This window comes from Geotrypetes seraphini, chromosome 13, assembly GCF_902459505.1.
Source record: "Geotrypetes seraphini chromosome 13, aGeoSer1.1, whole genome shotgun sequence".
Lineage (NCBI taxonomy): Eukaryota > Metazoa > Chordata > Amphibia > Gymnophiona > Dermophiidae > Geotrypetes > Geotrypetes seraphini.
Genome location: NC_047096.1, coordinates 70,226,702 through 70,250,659, shown reverse-complemented (window position 1 = coordinate 70,250,659; position 23,958 = coordinate 70,226,702). Strand labels below are relative to the sequence as shown.

The window sequence follows — 23,958 nt, the reverse complement described above, 5'->3', positions numbered from 1 at the left end:
CGGTGGCTTGGGCGAGGGCAGGGAGAAAGAAAGAGAGAGAAAGAAAGAAAGGGGGGCCAGGGAGACAGAAAGAAAGAATGGAAATAGAAAGGGGTCATGGAGAGAGAAAAACAGACAGAAAAAAAGGGGCAGGGAGACAGAAAAAAAGGTGGCATGGAGAACATAAGAACATAAGCAGTGCCTCTGCTGGGTCAGGCCAGAGATCCATTATGCCCAGCAGTCCACTCAGGTCCAGAACCTGTATAGTAATCCTCTATCTATACCCTTCTATCCCCTTTTCCTTCAGGAAATCATCTAATACCTTCTTGAACCCCAATACTGTACTCTGTCCTATCATACCGTCTGGAAGCGCATTCCAGGTGTCCACCACCCTTTGGGTGAAGAAGAACTTCCAAGCATTGGTTCTGAATCTGTCCCCTCTTAATTTTTCCGAATGCCCTCTCGTTCTTGTAGTTTTCGAAAGTTTGAAGAATCTGTCCCTCTCCACTTTCTCTATGCCCTTCATGATCTTGTAAGTCTCTATCATATCCCCTCTAAGCCTCCACTTTTCCAGGGAAAAGAGCACGAGTTTCTCTAATCTTTCAGCATATGAAAGGTTTTCCATACCTTTTATCAATTTGCATTTGCTCCTTTGCATTTTCCAACAGCGTTCATGTTTTATTAGTTGTTACTCCTGTTCGGAGTCTTGTTTTTCTGTTTATAGTTTTTAGTTCTGCTTGGCTATTCAGCAGACTGATTGAATAAGGGGGAGTCACCTATTATGTACTATTCCAAAGTTTTGTCTCAGTCTCCACCTGCTGGTCATGATGAGATATAACACATCTGTAAGATCTATAGCTATACCAGTCTGGAGAGGCTAAAAGAAAGAAAATTAGCAAGTAAGAACCTAATTTCTCAATTTTTTGTATAGCTTTGGGAATTGTGAACTATCCTCTTAAATACTTTGAAAAATTTTACAGGGTACATCGAAGAAATGCAAATCAAAATTATTTATTTACAGTATTTGTAGCCTGCATGATTTGTACAATTCTCAGGTAACAAGTGATACATACATAATCTTCATAAAATAAAACAAAATCTAACCATACTACATAAATAACCTCACAGGACTAACGTCCAGAAAATGAATACAATAAAATTTAACTTGTGTCCTGCAAAATATACCCGTCTATTTAATATGTTCCAGAGAAATTAATTTTCCTCAAAAACCTGCTGTAACAAAAAGTTTTTCAGTTCTCTTTTAAATCTCGGTACTTCAGTCTCAGAACTTTGTTTTGCTGTCAGCTTCTGTGGTAATGTGTTCCAAAGGCTAGGTTCTGCAGTATTAATAATGGCCAATCAGTATTCCTTCAATCTCAACTTATGGAAGGAAGGAACTTCTAAAAGTGCCAATCTGGCTGATCTCAAAGCTTTGCGTGGTTGGTATATCTTCAGACTTGTGGAAATAACAGAAAAGTTATGGTTAAGACTTTAAAAACCAACAGTAAAATTTTAAAGCAAGAAAGGAACTAATATAGTAGATGACGGCAGAAAAAAAACAGAATGGTGCATCCAGTCTGCCCAACCTGATTCAATTTAAATTTTTTAAATTTTTTCTTCTTAGCTATTTCTGGGCAAGAATCCGAAGCTCTACCCAGTACTGTGCTTGGGTTCCAACTGCCGAAATCACTGTCAAAACCTACTCCAGCCCATCTACACCCTCCCAGCCACTGAAGCCCTCCCCAGCCCATTCTCCCCCAAACAGCCATATACATACACAGACCGTGCAAATCTACCCAGTACTGGCCTTAGTTCAATATTTAATATTATTTTCTGATTCTAGATCCTCTGTGTTCATCCCACGCTTCTTTGAACTCGGTCACCGTTTTCCTCTCCATCACTTCTCTTTGGAGCGCATTCCAGGCATCGACCACCCTCTCCGTAAAGTAGAATTTCCTAACATTGCTCTTGAATCTACCACCCCTCAACCTCAAATTATATCCTCTGGTTTTACCATTTTCCTTTCTCTAGAAAAGATTTTGTTCTACATTAATACCTTTCAAGTATTTGAACATCTGAATCATATCTCTCCTGCCCCTCCTTTCCTCTAGAGTATACATATTCAGGGCTTACAGTCTCTCCTCATATGTCTTCTGGCACAAGCCTCCTATCATTTTCTGGACCGCTTCAAGTATTCTTATGTCTTTCGCCAGATACGGTCTCCAAAACTGAACACAATACTCCCAAGTGGGGCCTCACCAATGACCTGTACAGGGGCATCAACACCTTCTTCCTTCTACTGTCTATGCCTCTCTTTATACAGCCCAGCATCCTTCTGGCAGCAGCCACCGCCTTGTCACACTGTTTTTTCGCCTTTAAATCTTCGGACACTATCACCCCAAGGTCCCGCTCCCCGTCTGTGCATAACTGCTTCTCACCTCCCAGCATATCGGGTTCCTTCCAATTATTAATCTCCAAATACATTTCTTTGCATTGAATTTTAGTTGTCAGGCATTAGACCGTTCTTCTAAGTTTTGCAGATCCTTTTCCATATTTTCCACTCCCTCTTTGGGGTCTACTCTATTACAAATCTTGGTATCATCTGCAAAAAGGCAAACTTTTCCTTCTAACCCTTCAGTAATGTCACTCACAAACATATTGAACAGGATCAGCCCCAGCATTGAACCCTGAGGGACTCCACTACTCACCTTTACTTCCTCCGAGCGACTTCCACCACCCTCTGGCGTCTGTCCGACAGCCAGTTTCTAACCCAGTTTACCACTTTGGTTCCTAACTTCAGCCCTTCAAGTTTGTTCAAGAGCCTCCTATGAGGAATCGTATCAAAGGCTTTGCTGAAATCTAAGTAAATTACATCTAGCATATGTCCTCAATCCAGCTCTCCGGTTACCCAATCAAAAAATTCAATCAGGTTCGTTTGGCACGATTTATCTTTTTTAAAGCCATGTTGCCTCGGATCCTGTAACCCATTAGATTCAAGAAAGTACACTATCCTTTCTTTCGGCAACACTTCCATTATTTTTCCAGCAACACTTCACTATCCTACAAAATATAAAGTAAAGAAATAATCTTAAAGCAATGATGCAGCTAAGACAATCATTGAATAGGGAAGAATATTAAGTCAGGGATCAACATTAAAAGAAAGCATCAGCATCAAAATCGACTACAAACAGGTAAATGAACTCCTAAGGGAAAGTAATTTTCCTGGATGGGCCTAATTTTAAATTAATTAAAGGTCAAGGAGAAGAGGTGCCAAAATTGTACATTCCTAGAACTGAAACAGAAATGGGCCTCGTAGAAATAGCATATAAAGCTACCATCATAGATCTCCAGGCCTAATTAACAATATCAAAAAGATTTAAACACATCAACATTTTTTTGTGTATGAGATCAAGCTTCCAGAATCTAATTCCAATATTAAGCTTGGATATGCATTCCGAAGAGCAGAAGGATTGAGTGAGAATTCACCTGTAACTACAAGAATGGAACCAACAGGACCTGCAAAGCAGGAGAAAAAAGGTTTTTTTAAAGTAGAAGATCAGCAAACAAGAAAAACTAAAAGGTAAAAGCACAAACACAATGAGAAATACTTCAGGAACTGTATGTGTATCAAGCTTATGATTAAGGAGAAGAAAATTGAAACCTAAGATGAGAGATTGATAATTGCATCCCAGGATAGTGAATTTCCAATAAGAAGGTTCACAGCAAGTATAGACAAAATTGGTATAACAGACATTTGTAGATTATGTAAGAAAGGGCTGGAAATGGTTTCTAAACTACTACTACTTTTTTTTTTTTTTTTAATATTCTTTATTGATTTTCCAAATGGTCAACAGTGCAATACATGAACATGTACATAAAATATTTCAAGAAAAGCACAATCATCTTTCAGTAATACATGAACAATCATTTTTTAACCCCCTCCCACCCACCCACCAATTGATTACTCAAGAAAAACATGAAATATATATACAGTATATAGATTCCTTCAATAACCTTTCCCATTCCTTCAATAACCTTTAGCATCTATAAAAATTTAAGATATTCCCAACCCTCCCATCCCACCTTTGGATATGTAAGTTGTATCCAGGCATAAATTAATATACCAGTCAATTATTATTAATAAAATTAGTCAACGGACCCCAGGTCAGTTGAAATGATTTATTATTACCCCTTTGATCGGAGAACATTTTCTCAAACTTATAACACATGCCACCAAAAAGTGAAATTTAGCCGATCAAAGTTTTTCCAATTTTTTGTGATCATTTGGATTGCTATCCCAGTCATGATTCCTAACAATCTATTTTTGTGTCTATCGATTGGTGGCTTAGGGGATAGTAATGTCCCACAAATTACCGTATCATAAGATAGCGGAATCACAGTCTCTAGAACCAAATTAATATGATCCCCAGAACACCAGAAGGTAAGTATTAGTGGACAATAAAAGAGCAGATGATCTAGTGTCCCAATATCGAGGTAACAGTGCCAGCATCTATTTGATTTTGAACTATCTAATTTCTGTAAACGAGCAGAGGTCCAAAAACTTCTATGTAACAAAAAAAACCCAAGTTTGTCTCATAGGTGCTGACTCTGTACATCTCATCCTCCAAGACCAAATTCGTGGCCATTGAGTAGCAGAAATCTGTTGCTTAATCTCAATGCTCCAAATATCCCGAAGGCTTGTTTTTGTTTTCTTATTAAAAAATTCAGATATTAATTTGTATCACTTGGCTGCCTGATGTCCTAGGAAATCTGTCTGGAAGCATAGGACCGGCAAGCTATACTGAGTTTTTAAGTTTCGCATTCAGGGAACCCCTTCTGGATGGACTGCTTCAACTGCAACCATTTATATATTTGAGACTTTGAAATACGGAATGTTTGTTGCAGTCGTGAAAAATCAAGCAGCTTCCCATTTGATAATACATCATCCAGAGTAAGTATGCCCACCTGCAGCCAATGCTTCCAGAGGATCTTAAACTCGCCAATTTGAATCTTGGAGTTCAACCATAATGATTGATACGTGAATTTTTTTTTTTTTTTAAATATGTTTATTAAAGGAACATTGTTGGATGCTTCTTTTTTGTTCTTTTTTATAGGAGTTATAACAATTTGGCCCAGGTCTTCTGGGAACTTGCCAGCGGATAGTTGTAGGTTGATCCAGTTTAGAAGTTTGGCTTTGAAGTTAATGGGGGCAGATTTCATCACGTTTGGGGGGCAGGGGTCCAATCTGCAATATGATTTGGCGTATTTGTTGTAGTACTTGATGAACGTTTGCCAGTCAGTCTCCTTGATGTTTGACCAACTTTTGAAGAGTCAGGGTCTTGGGGATGGCGTAGTTCCAGTGGGAGTCTTGGGTGCTTGGTAGGGCATGTCTTGATTTTGTTATTTTTGAGTTGAAAAAATCGGCCAGGTCGTCTGCTGTGATCATGGATTCTTCTACTGGGTTTGTGTGAGGGTGGGTATCCTGTACAAGTCATTGACTAGTTTGAATAATTTGTTGCTGTTTAAGGAGGTGTTACCTATAATGTGGGCATAGAAGGTTTTTTTTCTTCTTTATGATAGTGTTTTTGTAGTTTTTTAGCATTTGGCGCCAAGCGTCTCTAGACTCTGGTGATCCTAACTTTGTCCATTTCCTTTCTAATCTTCTTTGTCCCAAGGAGCTCTGGGTCAAAGTGGAAATCGGTGAACTATTGCAAAAACTTGCCAACCTGCCAATCAAAACAGGACAGATACCGGATGACTGGAAGATAGCGAACATCACGCCGATATTTAAAAAAGGATCAAGAGGAGTACCGGGCAACTATAGACCTGTGAGTCTCACGTCGGTCCCTGGGAAGATGGTTGAGGCGCTGATCAAGGATAGCATAACCCGGCACTTAGACACACACGACCTGATGAGAGCCAGCCATCATGGATTCAGGAAGGGGAGGTCATGTTTGACGAACCTACTTCAATTTTTTGAGACAATAAACAAACAAATTGATAGCGGAGAACCGGTGGATATTGTATACTTGGATTTCCAGAAAGCGTTCAACAAGGTTCCACATCTAAGACTCCACAAGTAAGCTGCAAGGCCATGGAATAGAAGGAGACCTACTAAGATGGATAGGCAAATGGCTGGAGAACAGAAGGCAGAGAGTGGGCATAAATGGGAAATTCTCAGACTGGGAGACTGTGTCTAGCAGTGTGCCCCAAGGCTCGGTACTTGGGCCTATCTTATTTAATATCTTCATAAATGACCTAGAGGATGGAACATCAAGTGAGATCATCAAGTTCGCAGATGACACAAAGCTATGCCGGGCAATCAAATCGCAGAAAGACACCGAGGAACTCCAGAGTGACTTGAGCCTATTGGAAAATTGGGCAGACAAATGGCAGATGAAGTTTAATGTGGAAAAATGCAAAGTCATGCACTTAGGAAGAAAAAATAAGGAACACAAGTACAATATGTCAGGTGCAACTTTGGGAAAAACCGAACAGGAAAGGGACCTGGGCGTATTAATTGATAGGACCCTGAAGCTGTTGGCGCAATGCGCAGCGGTAGCGAAAAAAGCGAATAGAATGCTAGGCATGATAAAGAAGGGAATCACAAGTAGATCGGAGAAAGTAATACTACCGCTTTATAGAGCGATGGTCAGACCACACTTGGAATATTGCGTCCAACATTGGTCCCCATACCTAAAGAAGGATTTAAAAGTACTCGAGAGGGTGCAGAGATGAGCAACAAAGCTAATAAAGGGCATGGAGAACTTGGAATATGAGGAACGACTTAAGAGACTGGGATTGTTTTCCCTTGAGAAGAGGAGACTGCGAGGGGATATGATCGAGACTTTCAAAATACTGAAAGGAATCGACCAAATAGAGCAGGATAAAAAACTATTTACATTGTCCAATGTGACAAGGACAAGAGGACATGGACTAAAGCTAAGGGGGGACAGGTTCAGGACAAATATCAGGAAGTTCTGCTTCACACAACGAGTGGTGGAAACCTGGAATGCTCTCCCAGAAGAGGTAATTGCGGAATCCACCATTCTAGGGTTTAAGGGTAAGTTAGATGTACACCTCCTTATGAGTGGCTTAAGGTGACATAGGTAAGGGTAAGCTAGATGCGAATCTCTTATGAGAAGCTTAGAGTGATATGGGGACTAATACTATGCCAGGGTACACCTGGCGAGGCCTCCGCGTGTGCGGATCGCCGGACTTGATGGACCTGGGGTCTGTTCCGGAGATGGCACTTCTTATGTTCATACACAGACGCTCACACTCCCCCCCCCCCACGTCCCCTCCCTCATCAAACCCCCAATTGCTTCAACAACACCATAAACCAGTCCAGTCCATGACCAGTGGCCAAGAAAAACAGCAGAAAGAAAATGCAGAGAATATGATAAGACAACAACACCCAAACTGTAGAGTGCACTGATCCCCACAACACCAAAACCAAGGTGGTCCATAAATTGTCTAACAGAGCCCCAGAGGGAAAACCAGCAACACGCAGACGCCGTCTCTCCGAACAATGCAAGAGCAGCTCCCAGCAACCAAGGCAGCTAGGAAAAGATGTCAGGATCCTCCAGTGTGTCGTCCCCCCCCCCCCCAAGCAGGCAAAGGAGTAACCCTGCAGAGTGAAGAGTCGGGGAGAGAAAGAGAATAGTTCAGCACTCTCCAAGGCAGCAGCTCCCATAGTCAGCAGACATACAGGCAGCTATAAAAACTTCCCTATTGGGTCGGCAGACTCTCAATAAAGAGCTTCAGCTCCTCCACTTTAGACAAAGTAAGAGTAGAGGAAGGCAAATTTGATCCCTCTCGCGACCAGTTGAGAGCAGTAAGTCATGAAGATTCTGCAACCTTATTAGAGAAGTCTTGAAAAATCAAAATCCTGGTGCCCTCAAAGGCCAGATGCCTAGATTTCTTGAAGAGATCAAGAAGGTGAGTCTATATGGCATAATTATGGAATCGGGCCAGCACAGCTCTTGGCCTGCCATGGCCATCACCCTTTCGACACTGCCCCACGCGGTGTACGTGCTCCACCACCACAGGGCCCATTTGCTCAGGCAGGCCCAACTCTTTTGGCAACCACCTCTCCACGAAGTTCAGAAACTCAGGGTCTTTAACACTCTCCGGGATCCCAATAAGTCTGAGGTTCTTTCTTTGGGCTCTATTTTCTTGGTCCTCGACCTTCTCCATTAGCTGACAGACTTGAGTTTCCAAAGAGTCTAACCTGCCATCCACTGCTACCGCGTGATCCTCCTGAGCCAACAAGCATGCTTCCACCTGCTGGATTTGCGCTGCGTGGCCCGCCAGGACATCCTTTAATTCGTCCATCGAGGCATGCAGTTTTGCAAGTTTGTCATCCAGCATTTGTGACAAATGCCTCATGGACACCTGCAGCACTTTGTTGGGGGAACGATCCGCTGGTACATCTGTTTGTGTCCCCGCCATCTTGCACGATTGGGCCACACTACTTTTTGCCACTCTGGGAACTTTAGGCGGCATCCCCTGCGCCGCTAAAAAGAAATCACCGCCCCGCCAGCCACAGCGATGCTCCCCTGTACAGGCTCACTCAGGTGCTCCTTCTAAGGAGTCCCCACCGGTCATGGACCAAAAATAAGAGGGTTAAATCGGGGAGTCGAAGCGGAGCTCTGTGCCCAGACATTCATCCAGGAACCAGCCATCACGTGACCCCCGACACGTGGATTTTTCTACTGGAATATCTATTAAGCTGTTAATAAATTTCAAAGTTTTCCATGTGGCTAATAAGATACTATTGTCCTTATAAATTCTTGGTAATTTGATACTCACCATATGACATAATCGTAATGGGGACATAAGTTGCCATTCTAGAAATAACGTATCGGGGAGATGTTCCATAAGCTCAGGAAGGATCCAATACATACCTTGACGCAGTATATAGGCCTGATGGTACCTATAAAAATTTGGGAAATTTACCCCACCTGCCGCAATTGTTTTTTGTAGCGATACTAAAGCTATTCTAGCAGTTTTACCCAGCCAAATAAATTTAGTGAGAATTCTATTTAATTTTTTATAAAAGGACCCCTGAAAATAAACTGGCAACATACCCATTTGGTAGCAAACTACAGGCAACCGCCTGTGTGTGCAGTGGATCGACAACTACTCTGCACTGCATCGTCGATCCACTGCACACACAGGTGGTTGTTTTTTACCCATTTTAAATTGCGGTTTGTTGTTTACCTTATTTACCATGGACCCCTGAAGAAGGCGTGTTTTCCGAAACACAGACTGTGTTGGGTCTTTTGGTTTGTAAAAAGGTAATATTGGTTACCGCATTTAATATTGGGTAAAATAAACTTTGCCTGCATCTTGTACATATCAGTCTGCAGTTTCTTTTTTGTTTTTTGCTTACTGTTTTTATACTGCAGACACTGTTGGGTTTCTTTTGTTGCTAGTTTCAGGATTCCTCAAATGAAGTAAAATATCTGCGTAAGGAATACCCTGAATCTCCTTTGCCTGTTGAATAGCCAATAGCAAGGGTTCCAGAACAATATCAAACAGTAAAGGAGATAATGGGCACCCTTGTCTTAACTCCCCTTTCCAGCCAAAAACATTCTGAAAAAGTATTATTGATATGCAATATGGCAAAAGAGGAACTATACAAGGTTTGAATCATTTGTATAAATCCAGATCCAATACCAAACCAATCCATTGCTTGGTGCATAAAGGTCCATTCTACACGATCAAAGGCCTTCTCTGCATCCAAAGATACAGAGAAGGCCGGATCTTCCATGATTTTCGTTAAATTTAACATATGAAAAGCCAGTCTGGTGTTGTTTGAAGAATGTCTTTGAGCAACGAAACCCGTTTGGTGCATACCAATAATATAAGGGAGAGCCTTGGCCAAGCGTAACTTAGCCAAGAGTTTTCCATCTACATTAATCAAAGAAATAGGCCTGTAATTTGAAACCAATAAGGGATCTTTATTTGGCTTTGACAAAACAATAGTTAAAAATTCTGCCATAGTACCTGAAATGCAACCTTTAGTTAGTTGAGCCTGATATAGATATAAAAGATGAGGTAATAGGGTAATTTGGAATGATTTGTAAAACTACAGTGAAACCGTCACCACCTGGAGCGGATCCAACCTAAGGGACTTCAACGCTGCTTGAAGTTTTTTCAGTGATATAGGCGCTTTTAGATCTCCTATTATATGCTCAGGAATTTTTGGTCCCTTAATTAACTTTAAAAACTCTAATTCTTCAATTTCTTTATTTGACTAAAGTTCAGAAGAATATACATTTTTCCCTCCGGATTCGCGGGGCATAGGGGCAGAGCCGGACCGCGAACGGTGAACATAAGAACATAGAACATAAGCAGTGCCTCCACCGGGTCAGACCATAGGTCCATCCTGCCCGGCAGTCCGCTCCTGCGACGGCCCAAACAGGTCACGACCTGTCTGAATCACCAGAAGGGGCTCCCTTGCCACCTTGGTTTCTCATTGAAGTCCTATCTTCCCATCGAAGTCCTAACCCTCCGGTCTTGCACATGCACGACCTGGTTGGGTTTCTATACTTATTACCTGGTTAGCTTTCTATACTTGTGTTACATCCCAGCTCCTCCCTCAGTATCCTACGATCCCTTTATCCCTCAGGAATCCGTCCAATCCCTGTTTGAATCCCTGTACCGTACTCTGCCTGATCACTTCCTCCGGTAGCGCATTCCAAGTGTCCACCACCCTTTGGGTGAAAAAAATCTTCCTTGCATTTGTTTTGAACCTATCTCCCTTCAGTTTCTCCGAATGCCCCCTCGTACTTGTCCCCTTCAGTCAGTGAAATACCATGAATATCTTCTGGTCTGGCTCTGACCCACCCCCGCCTTCCTCCCGGCATCTCGGCCTTATTTGGTGGTCTAGCGGGCTTTCGGGGCAGGAGCGATCTTCCTACGCTCCTGCCCCGTGCAGATCACCAATAGGAAATGGCTGCTGTGAGTTCCTGTAGTCTCTCGAGAATACGATGGGAACTCCCCACAGCCATTTCCTAGTGGCGATCTACATGGGGCAGGAGCGTAGGAAGATCGCTCCTGCCCCAAAAGCCCGCTAGACCACCAGGTAAGGCTGGGACGCCAGGGGGAAGGCTAAACTATGTTTTTTTCCCCCCTCCCCCAAAAATCGTGAATATGTGAAATTGTGATTGCCGAAACTGCGAATGGGGAGGGGGAAGTGTAAAGCTTTATAGAATTTCAGAAATTGATTTAAAATATGTCCAATTTAAGAATGAGTATTCCCCTTCTCATCTTTAATAGCCACAATCTTTACTTTTCTTTTTTTGGTTTGAGATAGTTAGCCAATAATCTTCCCGCTTTATTCGAGGTTCCATAGTACAGAGCCTGCTGAGAAAACAAATCCTTCCTGGCCAGTTGTGAGGAAATCTTATTATATTTATATTTAGCTTTCAAGAGAGCCTGTAAAGTAGTTTGTTCCCATTTCAAGGCCAACTGTGATTCTAAATTCCTAATATTTTGTTCCAAATCAGAAAATTCCATTTTTAGCATTTTCTTAATATGTGCCAAATACGAAATGATCTGCCCTCTCATAGTAGCTTTGAATGTTTCTGAAGAGTTTAATCTACTACTACTTCTTGTTTCTATAGTGTGACAAAACATGCACAGCACCAAGCTGGCTGCTAAATGCTGATGGTGGAAAAGTTTTATACAGAAAGGCACACAACATTGGAAACTCTGTAAACATGTGCCAGAAAAGCATTGGGATCATACCCCTAAGAGAATTTAGGAAAACAAAGAGGTTATGATAACCTAGGTAGGATATCCCCATCCCAACTGATTAAAAAGCTGGATGCAAGAAAACCAGACATAGTAGTAAAAGAGAAATTACTAGATAGATCTTGTCAGAAAAATCTGATCAATTTCTTTGAATGGGTGACCAGAGAATTGGATAGAGGATGTGCACTAGATGTGGTGTATTTAGATTTTAGCAAAGCCTTTGACAATGTTCCACACAGACATCTAATAAATAAACTGAGTGCCCTCGGGATGGGTCCCAAAGTGACAGGCTGGGTCAGGAACTGGTTGAGTGGAAGGCTGTCGTTATCAATGGAGATCGCTCTGAGGAAAGGGATGTTACCAGTGGTGTTCCTCAAGGTTCTGTTCTTAGGCCTGTTCTTTTTAACATTTTTATAAATAATATTGCTGAAGGATTTGTTGGGTAAGATTTACCTCTTTGCAGATGATTCCAAAATCTGCAATAGAGTAGACATGCTGGATGGTGTGAATACCATGAAGAAAGACCTGGCGAAGCTTGAAGAATGGTCTGAAATTTGGCAGCCAAAATTTAATGCTAAGAAATGCAAGGTCATGCATTTGGGCTGCAAAAACCAGAGGGAATGGTACAGTTTAGGGGGTGAAGAACTTATGTGCACAACGGAAGAGTGAGACTTGGGTGTGATTGTATATGATGACCTTAAGGTGGCCAAACAAGTTGAAAAGGTAATGGCGAAAGCTAGAAGGATGCTAGGTTGCATAGGGAGAGGTATGGCCAGTAGGAAAAAAGAGGTATTGATGCCTCTGTATAAGACTGTGGTGAGACCTCATTTAGAATATTGTGTGCAATTCTGGAGGCCTCACCTTCAAAAAGATATAAAAAGGATGGAGTAGGTCCAGAGGAAGGCTGATAAAATGGTGTGTGGTCTTTGTGATAAGGCATATGGGGACAGACTTAAAGATCTCAATCTGTATACTTTGAAGGAAAGATGAGAGAGGGGAGATATGATAGAGACGTTTAAATTCAAAACTCATAAACAAATGTTATTAGCCAAGTGGTGTGGGTACCCCCTGAAAAATAATTTAAATTCAGTGGAGAAAAAGCCTCAACTAATAATGATATGCAGACGGCAACCCAATGAGTTTTTTAGCCGTTCTAATTCTGTATCACAGGCAAAAAAGTCCACAAAGTTTCAAAATGTAATTTTTCAAAATGGGAAAAAATCCCACCACTGTGAACAGGGAACAAAGGAAAAAGAACAAGAGACACAGTTCACTTATCTTCGTTGATGTCAACCATTCAGCATAACATGCTTCATCCAGAAGATAAGTGAACTGTGTCTCTTGATCTTTTTCCTATGTTCCCTGTGCACAGTGGTGGGATTTTTCCCATTTTGAAAAATTACATTTTGAATCTTGGCTAATAACATTTGTTTATGAGTTTTGAATTTATATTTTGTTATTAGTAGTAGTATTCTGGAGAGACCGTTTAAATACCTACGTAATATAAATGTGCATGAGTCGAGTCTCTTTCATTTGAAAGGAAACTCTGCAATGAGAGGACATAGGATGAAGTTAAGAGGTGATAGGCTCCGGAGTAATCTGAGAAATACTTTTTTACGAAAAGGGTGGTAGATGCGTGGAACAATCTCCTGGAAGAGGTGGTGGAAACAGAGACTGTGTCTGAATTCAGGAGGCCCTAGGATTGGCATGTGGGATCTCTCAGAGAGGGAAAGTGATAATGGTTACTGTGGATGGGCAGACTTGATGGGCCATTTGGCCTTTATCTACCGTCATGTTTCTATGAAAGAGAGAAGATCCTCAAATACCAAGAAATGCAATATTCCAAGACCAAGAAACTATAGCAAAGAGAGAGAAATATTTCTTAATGTTTTGGGTGCCACAGGCTTGATCAAAAAGAATTTCTAAACACACCCGGATAGGTTACTTATACATGTTACATCTTACAGACTCCACAGGGAAGCTTTTCTTCGGCACTTGCAAGTTCTGTGGTGAGTATTGCTAGTAAATTTGAGAGTCAGAAATCATATTTCACAAACCCTGCTTAGGATCAATGTTCATTCCTATCATGGTATATGCATTTGTAGAAATTGCCTCCTGAGGAATGGAGATGGAGTTGGAACCTGTCTCCAGATTTAGTCATGTGAAAAAATTAGAACACCCCATGAAATTTTCAGTGTTTTCTTAAGAAATGTTCACATATCGATGTCAGATCTTTTTTTTATTTATCTCTGGAAAAGAATGTGATGTAATTGCAGATAAACAACAAACATTTTCCTTGATTTTACTCATGAAACAAAAGATATCCACAAAAATATTTATTCTAACTGAGGAATAAATTAGGACACCCTAATAGCTAGTGTTACCCCCTTTGGCTGAAATAACTGCAGTGAGACGCTTCTTGTAAACATCTACCAGTCTCTGACATTGGTGGTTCTTTCTTTTTTTTTTTTAATTTATCAATTTTAAACATTATCATTTTATACAAATAATAATAAGAAAAGAGACAAAGAAAAACCAAAATTTTACAGAGATTGAAGGATATTCCTTACAACATTACCCTTTTACCTCTTCTAGTCCACATAATGGGAGAATATTCCTGAAATTAACTTAAAAATACAATAAAATATTATCATGATCTAATCTAAGATCTAATTTTATGGTGCAAAATACTACTAAACTCCATTTATAATTAATTCAGATGGGATCTAATTATTAGTTTCACGAAGCTGTAAAAACTGTTCTAACTGCATAGAGTCCCAGAATACATATTCTCATTCCTTAAATTTCACTAAGCATTTACATGGAAAGTTTAAGTAAAATGTGGCTCCCAGAGCCAACACCCTTGATTTCAAGTTTAGAAATGTTTTCCTTCTCAGTTGTGTTGTCTGGGCCACATCGGGAAATATTAATACATTATCTCCACAAAACTTTGCTAGCTTATTTTGAAAATAAGCTTTCATAATTAAGGATTTGTCTAACTCTCTTGAACAAGTCACTAATAGGGTAGACCTAGTTTGGATTATGTCCTGTGAATCTTCAAGGAAACCAGTTAAATCAAATTCTATCTGTTCCAACTGGTCTACACCTAATTCTGCCGGAACTTTCTTTTTCTGTGGAATATAATATAGGTTTGTTAAGGGCAAAGTATCTGCTTCTGTCAGCCCCAAAACTTCTTTAAAATATTTCTGAATCAAAATTTCTGGGGTCAACAAATGAGTTTTTGGAAAGTTGACTAGACGTAGATTTTTTGCCCATAAAATATTTTCCATTTTCTCAAATCTATTATAGATAATATGTAAATCTTTAAGGGTTGAAGACGATAATGTTGATATCTGGGACTCTGTTGTCAGAGTTCTTTTCTCAATAATTTTCAAGTTTGAATCAATATTTTCCAGCTTATTAACTACTTCCTTTGAAAATTTTACATTTTGTGTTACCACTGATGTTAATAACCCCTCTACTCTGGTATTAATTAACCACAAATCTTTAAGGGAAACTTCCTGTGGCTCATGCCGGGTTCCCGAAGCAACTAAAGCCTCCTCCCCGCCTTAGGTATCTCCTCATAAATTAATGAGGAAGGTACCAATTGCTCCAAAGAAACCACGGGATGAGAATTGGAACCATTCTTGGGATCCAAACCAACAGTTATCAGGTGGAGGAGGAAGAGTTCTTTCTAGGGGGCTGAGCGATGCCCCTGATAGTGAGTCAGCACCCCGAATACTTCCAGATAGACACGAGGTGTTTGTCTATGGGGCCAGCCATTACTGGTGTCGATACTTTCGCCTTCCCTTTTCTTTTCCCCATTAGATTTTAAATAATTATTTCCATACATACAGTTCTGACAGTCCCTCATGTCTCCAAGGGGTGGCCACACCCTGCAGCCACATGACGCAGTCACGGCATCCTTTTCACTCTCGAGTACAGGACCCAGCTGACGTCGGGGCTTCTGTCTCCACGGGTGCCCGCCAAGATTCGGCACCCGAAGTCACCAGCTCTAGTTGTTATACAGAGTGCTGCTATCAGGAACAGGAAACAGTCCCCCGAACACTGCACCTCAAAATCAGATAATCTCCGATAGTAAGCAGTCGCGGCATCCTTTTCACTCTCGAGTGCAGGACCCGGCTGACGTCAGGGCTTCTGTTTCTGCGGGTGCCCGCCAAGATTCGGCACCCGAAGTCACCAGCTCTAGTTGTTATACAGAGCACTGCTATCGGGAACAGGAAACAGACCCCGAACACTGCACCTCAAAATCAGGTAATCTCCGACATTGGTGGTTCTTGAAGCCATCTACCAGTCTCTGATATCAGTCTAAGGAAAGTTTGGCCCACTCCAGAATGCAGAATTCTTTCAGCTGTGAGATGTTTGAGGGGTTTCTTGCATGTACAGTCCGTTTCAAATCATCCCACATATTCTGAATGAGATTAAGATCAGGGCTTTGACTCGGCCACTCCAGGACTCTCCATTTCTTAGTTTTTAGCCAATCCTTGGTGGATTTACTGGTATGTTTTGGGTCATTGTCGTGTTAGAGGGTCCAGTTCTGCTTCAGCTTTAATTTTCTTACAGATGATCTCACATGTTCCTCAAGCACCCTCTGATGCATGGTAGAATTCATGGTGGATTTTATAATGGTGAGCTAGCCAGGTCCTGCTGCAGCAAAGCATCCCCAAACCATGACACTTCCACCTCCATGCTTCACAGTTGGTATGAGGTTCTTTTCCTGGAATGCTGTATTTGGTGTACACCAAACATGTCCTCTTTTCTGCTGCCCAGATAATTCAGTTTTAGACTCGTCCATAGAACACTATTCCAGAAGTCCTGGTGTTTGTCTACATTCTCTCTGGCAAACTTCAGTCTATCTTTGATGTTTGTCTTAAAAAGCAAAGGTTTCCTCCTTGCACACATCTCATGCAAGTTAAATTTGTGCAGTCTCTTTCTGATTGTAGAGGCATGCACTTTCACATCAACAGTAGCAAGAGCCTGTGTTGACATTTTAGGGCTTTTGGAGACTTCTTTTAGCATCTTGAAGTCTGCTTTGGGGGTCAACTTGCTTGGACAGCTAAACCTGGGCATGTTGGCAGTTGTTTAGAAAGTCCTCCACTTGTACACTATTTTCTGGACCGTGGAATGGCTAATGTCAAATTCTTTTGAGATCTTTTTAAATCCCTTACCAGACTTATAAGCTGCTGCAATCTTCTTTCTGAAGGCAGCTCTTTTGATCTCACTATGGTGTTCACTCTCACTGCAGCAGTCATGAGCACACCAAACTAAATGTCTGAGGTGTAAGTAGGGCAAACCTCCTTCAAAATGCTGAGTAACAATGTTCTAATCATGTGCACCTGATGTGATACACCTGTGTGTGATTTGAGCCACTTTAATTGGGTGGATATGTGGGGGTGCCCTAATTTATTCCTCAGTTAGAATACACGTTTTTGTGGATATCTGTTGTTTCATGAATAAATCAAGGAAATTTTTTGTTGTTTAGCTGCAATTACATCACCTTTTTTTCCCCAGAGATAAATAAAAAAAAGATTTGACATCAATATGTGAACATTTCTTAAGAATTGCTACTGCTGGGTCAGACCAGTGGTCCATCGTGCCTAGCAGTCCACTCCCGCGGCGGCTCCTAGGTCAAAGACCAGTGCCCTAACTGAGACCAGCCCTACCTGAGTACCTTCCGGTTCAGCATGAACTTTTCTAACTTTGTCTTGAATCCCTGGAGGGTATTTTCCCCTATAACAACCTCCAGAAGAGCGTTCCAGTTTTCCACCACTCTCTGAGTGAAGAAGAACTTCCTTATGTTTGTACGGAATCTATCCCCTTTTCACTTTAGAGAGTGCCCTCTCGTTCTTCCTACCTTGGAGAAGGTGAACAACATGTCTTTATCTACTAAGTCTATTCCCTTCAGTATATTGAATGTTTTAATCATGTCCCCTCTCAGTCTCCTCTTTTCAAGGGAGAAGAGGCCCAATTTCTCTAATCTCTCGTTGTACGGCAGCTACTCAAGCCCCTTAACCATTTTAGTCACTCTTCTATGGATTCTTTCGAGTAGTACCTTGTCCTTCTTCATATGCGCCAACCAGTGCTGGACACAGTATTCCAGGTGAGGGCCTACCATGTGTCAGTACAGCGGCATGATAACCTTCTCCGATCTTCTTAATCATTCCTAGCATTCTGTTCGTCCTTTTCGCCACTGCCGCGCATTGCTCGGACGGCTTCATTGATTTGTCGACCAGTACTCCCAAGTCTCTTTCCTGGGGGGGGGGGGTCTCTCCAAGTACCGCCCCAGAATCCTGTATTCGTGTATAAGATTTTTGTTACCGACATGCATCACTTTACACTTATCCACGTTGAACCTCATTTGCCATGTTGCAGCCCATTTCTCGAGCGTGCTTATGTCACATTTCAGGTCTCCGCAATCCTCCTGCTTCTTCACTATTTTGAATAACTTCATATCATCTGCAAATTTAATCATCTCACTCGTCGTACCAATTTCCAGATCATTTATAAATATGTTGAAGAGCACGGGTCCAAGCACCGACTACTGGTGACACTTTTGCAGTCCAAGTATTTTCCATTTACCTCCCAGTCTCTGTTTCCTATCCAACAGCCAGTTTTTAATCCACGTGAGTATTTCACCCTCGATTCCATTACTCACAATTTTCAAAGTAGTCGTTCATGCGGAACCTTGTTGAACGTCTTCTGAAAATCCAGATATACAATGTCGACTGGGTCACCCTTGTCTATCCGCCTGTTTATTCCCTTGAAGAAATGCAGCAAGTTCGTCAAGCAAGATCTTCCTTTGCTGAAGCCATGCTGGCTGGTCCTCATCAGATCGTGTCCGTCAAGGTGCTCAATGATGCGGTCCTTTATCAGTGCCTCTACAATCTTTCCCTGTACCGAGAACACATGACTGTAGCTGTATTCTATCACCAAGTTACACTTACATATACAATACCCAATCACTTGCGTTATGTTTGGCCTGTGTTATAGCTCGCTTTCTGACATTTCTGTTCTAGAATGTCTCCCTCTTATATTTTTAAGTTTTTAGTTCTATTTAGTTTTATTTTTTTGGTTTCTAATTTATTTTGTTCCTTTCGTCTACCTTATTCATAGTTTTATAGGGTTCTGTACTTTTTTTCTTTTAATTTTCACTTGGGCGAGTCAGAAAACATCTTGGATAGGAAGAGTTTGACAGTTATAGAATCACAGCATAACTGTCTAGTAACCTAAAGGCAGGGAAAGGTTCATTTTCAGCAGAGGCCCTTCCTACCTGTGTGTGGTGACTGGAGATCGCTGCGGGGAGATGGTTGCTGGAGGCAGGACCAGTGGAGGCATGGTTGATCGCTGCTGGTGGTTGCCTAGGATGGGGTGGCGGCTGCTCTCTCATAGGGGAGGAGCTGGTGGTGTCTCCGGATCCGTGGAGTGGGACCATGCCGTGGACTCCTCCTCCCGGTTGTCTAATGGAGGCAGAGTGCTGTATTCTTCGGGAGCTGCCCACCGAGAACAGTGCGGCCCGGCACTGGATTGTTCTATCTCTGTGCATCTTCTGCCTGGAAGCGATGAATCAGGGCTGCAGCAGCTGGAAAGCCTGAGTGATATTTGTCCCGTCTGGACTTTTGCCGTTGGGATTATTTAAAATGTGCTGAGGCAACAGAGCTGCTTCAGGAAATTGGAATTCTGCCAGACTTATTTGATTTTGTTTTCCAATTTTTTCTTCCAGTTTATGAATTATTTTAAATTTATTCCATTGTTTTACCCCTATTCTTTTTATTTTATTAACTGAATTCTACTGTTAACAGTTCCTCCCTTCTGTTCCTTTTTACATATATAATTCATTTAGATATCATTTACATAGATGGTGCTCCTATCTGTAAAGTTAGGAATTTCTATGAAATATTCTACATACTTCTCCCCTCTACACTCCTTCCTTCCCTCTATAGTCCTCCCTACCCTCTTCTAACCCCTTTCTCTGTAATGTCGCCTAGAGCTTGTATAGGTATGTGCGATGCACAAATGGAAGAAATAAATAAAATAAAACCAATTTTAATAATTGTAAGGGCTCAGCATCTCAGGCCCATTTGATGTTTGTCGGCAAGGTTTTAAATTTTATTTGTGATTTGAACATTGAAGGTTTCTTTCATTTTCATTTAAAGGAAGAAGCGGAGATACAAGCAGAGCTGGAACGGCTGGAGAGGGTTAGGAATCTTCATATTCGAGAACTAAAAAGGATACACAACGAAGATAATTCACAGTAAGTGCTCAATTTGCACTACATCTGAAATACATTATATAGGACACTGAGGAAGAAAACATCACAGCTGCTTGCAACAAAGGAACAATCAAGAATATTGTCTACACTGAAGAACCTGTTTTAGAAGGGTACTGTAGTTGATTTGGATGTTGTTTTCCTTCTTCAGATTCAAAGATCATCCGACGCTAAACGACAGGTATCTGTTGCTGCATCTTCTCGGGAGAGGGGGTTTTAGTGAAGTATACAAGGTAAGCCAGTTGGATAACGTGTTCCAAAACCATTTAATAAGTATTTTTGTTCCAGTTTATAGATACATTAGCTAGATTTCTGTTGCAAATTCTACCTTATCAAACACCGAATTAAGAACATATTTTTAGATTTAATCCTTGCATGTGTTCCAGATTGAAAATGCAAAATATTAACACAGTGCAACCACTTGGTCTGCAAGTAATTTCCTGGCAATTAGCATTCTGGTGGAAGGACTTTCTTGTCGACATCGACATATTCAACTGTGATTCCAGTTGTTTGGGTTGTCAGCCCTGTTGACATCATCTCTTCTAGTGCTGCCCGGTTGAGTTTTTTGATTCCGGGGACTCTTTCACTTGAGTCTTCTCAGCTTTTGCCGACTCCTATCCCATGACACTAGCTGTCGTTGCAGTAACCGGTGTCGGTATTCTGGTATGGGAAGGCTTTGCAGTCCTCAAGCTGTATTTGGCCTTCAACTTTGACTCCTTGATAGTCTTGGCTTTGACTGATTGAGAGGGTGCTTCTTAATCACATGTGCTTTTTTTCCCTTGAGTGGGGTTCGCAAAGCCTTCATAATTGCACCATTAGGGAATTTTCTGTAAATGCATTCCTTTGGGAGTTGACTTTGTACAGTCATTTCTTTCCCTACGGAATTTATTTTCCTTCCTTGTCCTTATCTCCTCCAGGGTGGTTTGCTTCCCTTCCTGGATCTCTGTGGGGACTTTTTGACATGTCCTATGAAGTAGTTCCCATGTGTCTTTGTTTCCTTCCTGGAAGAGTTCCTCCTCACGCCTAGTTGTGTCGTCCCCTGTCTTTCTAGGCAGAGTGCACAAGGCTGGGGTCCGGTTAGCCAAACCGGCTTACTAGATTCCCCTACTGCCTGAATGGTTTTCCTTGGCATTCATTGGTGTACACATTCCTTGTAGCCGCTTTTCCATTTGAGTACCTGTTTTTTCAGATCTGTTTTTTACAGATCTGGTCTCCATCTGAGTGTTTGTCTTTATCATTACTCAACAGGTCAAATTATTGAATATGTCTGATTTGGGGACGTGTTCCTGGGGCTGTGCTGGAACATGTTTCCTCTACATTATGGACCTGGTGAGTTTTCTCTAGCCGCATCTGTGTAGCAGTTTTCACTGTCACGGTGGCTATCTTCTCAGTCTTCCTGTACTCCTACGAGCCTAGGCTCTCCGAGTTTTCTTCATCTGGTGGCTTTATTCATTAATCTTTTCCTCCTGCTCTCAGACTCTTTTCTTTTGAGAGTCTGCGTGGGATCTTAGGCAGTCTTTCCTGTTTTCTCCTGCTAATTCACCTTGAAGGGTTCTCTTGGATTACTGGTCTTTCTCTTAATTGTCAAGGCCACTGGATGACTGTGTTTTTTCAGGATTTCATACTTCATGGCTCTGCTTCCTGATTTTCTGGGCAGCCGCCACAGGTTCCAATTTATACGGCTTTCAAGCTTTGTTTTTCAACCGTACTCCTTACCAGCTTTGTTTTTTCCTCCCAGATTATTCAGAGGGTGTCTCTGATTGTGCTGGCCACATCTATTCGATTACAGGGCCTTCTTGTTTTTTCATTGTTCGAACATCCGTTTTTTTACCCAGTTGTTTTTTCAGTACCCGTATTCATGTCTGTGTTTCTTTGGGGTACTTCTTGACACATGTTGTTCCTTTTGAACAACAGGCATTCTCCTGTTTCTGTTATGCTCGGTCTTAGGCCCAGTACTATTCAATATCTTTGTAAGGGATCTGCCTCAGGGACTTCGAGGCAAAATTACTTTATTTGCAGATGACACTAAACTATGCAACGTTGTAGGCAGCGCGGCAGCACCTAACAGCGCAACCATGCCCGACACAATGGAACGGGACCTAATTTTACTAGAATAATGGTCCAGTACTTGGCAACTGAATTTTAATGCCAAAAAATGTAAGGTAATGCACCTTGGTAAAGGTAATCCATGCAGAACGTACACTCTGAATGGTGAAAACTTAACAAGAACTGCAGCAGAACGGGACTTGGGAGTAATCATCCGGGATGATATGAAAGTTGCCAATCAGATGGAGAAAGCGTCAGCAAAGGCTAGACAAATGCTAGGATGCATTAGAAGAAGCTTTATCAGCCAAAAGCCTGAAGTTATACTGCCGTTATACAGAACCATGGTGAGACCTCACCTGGAGTATTGTGTTCAGTTTTGGAGGCCACATTATCAAAAGGATGTGAAGAGAATGGAGTCGATTCAGTGAATGGCCACTAGGATGGTTTCAAGACTCAAGGATCTCCCATATGAAGAACATCTGAACAGGCTGCGCTTATATTCTCTAGAAGAGCGCAGAGAAAGGGGGGACATGATAGAAACATTCAAATACATCACGGGCCGCATTGAGGTGGAGGAAGAAATATTTTATCCTATGGGTCCCATGGCGACAAGAGGGCACCCGCTAAAGCTCAGGGGGGGAAGATTTCATGGGGACACCAGGAAATACTTCTTCACCAAAAGGGTAATTGATCGATGGAATGGTCTTCCACATCAGGTAGTTGAGGCCAGTACCACGCTCGACTTCAAGAGACGATGGGACCGTCTGGTGGGGTCGCTCCAGAGGAATGCTTAAAAAATGGATTCTCGAGGAGGGAGGGTTCTTGAGTGGGCAGACTTGTTGGGCCGCCGGCCTTTTTCTGCCGTCACACTCTTATGTTTCTATGACAGACTGCCATTACATCTTATGCAGTCTCATTAACCTCGGCGTCAGGCATTTCCTTAGCTGAGCCCCAGGAGAGACTCAGCATGGACAACGAGATGTCGCTGAGCCCTTTGGGACCTGACCCTACTCCACCCCCAGCTATGGCAGCGGCGATCGACCCCTGTGATGAGGGACCTCAGGAGCAACTGAGTGTGGAGGCGATACCATTGCCGGCAACTCCGGGGGGAGCATCGAATGGAGGAGAGGCACTGAGCTCGGGGGAGGAGAGATCCGGGAAGTAAGGAGGACACCCAAGCAAGAACTTCCTCAGTTACCTGAACTCAAGCCCCTCGTCAAACCAGCAGTGGTTACTTTGGACTCACTTTGGGGAGCCATAGAAAACCTGCAATTGATATGTTCTGGGTTTATTTCCCTTATGGCTAATGTTTCAACCAAAGTTAAACAACTTGAGACTGATATACAGGATCAAAAAGAGAAGATGGGGGAGATCCAGAAGACTATGGTAGAGATAAAATCCTCAACTAAACAACAAGTATTGGATAAAACTTTGTTTTGTGTAAAATAGAAAATCTGGAAAATCAAAATAGGAGTTTAAATCTAAGGATTTTGAATTTTCCTATACCTAAATTTAAAACACCTAGGGAGATTTTTAATGATTTCTAACCTCAACATTGAAAATATCGAAAGGGAATCTGCCCCCTTTTACAGAAGGCTAAGAGAGTTGAACGTAACTATAGATAAAGAAATATCAGCAATTTTGGAATCATCAGACATTGAATTAACAGGACAGGCTACATTAATAGTCTCTTTGGTTTTTTACCAGGATAAAGACTCAATTTTGAGGCTTTATTATAATTTAAAGCAAGTTACCTATTTAGGAGAAAGAATATTTGTATATCCTGATGTTTCCAAATGGACACAATTAAGAAGAAAGGAATTCTTATGTTATCATGATAAAGTGATTTCATTGGGTGCCTCTTTTCAGTTAAGGTTTCC

General features: G+C 41.7%; 1 protein-coding gene across 3 annotated transcripts in view; it reads left to right on the top strand.

The window, feature by feature from the left end:
- TLK2 (tousled like kinase 2) overlaps nucleotides 1–23,958 on the top strand; it is a 148,469-nt gene that overhangs the window by 91,017 nt on the left and 33,494 nt on the right. For all 3 annotated transcript variants that reach the window (XM_033919041.1, XM_033919040.1, XM_033919042.1), the window contains 2 exons: nucleotides 19,920–20,017; nucleotides 20,184–20,265. In XM_033919041.1, the coding sequence (XP_033774932.1) occupies nucleotides 19,920–20,017; nucleotides 20,184–20,265 (180 nt within the window). The remainder of the gene's footprint in view (nucleotides 1–19,919; nucleotides 20,018–20,183; nucleotides 20,266–23,958) is intronic.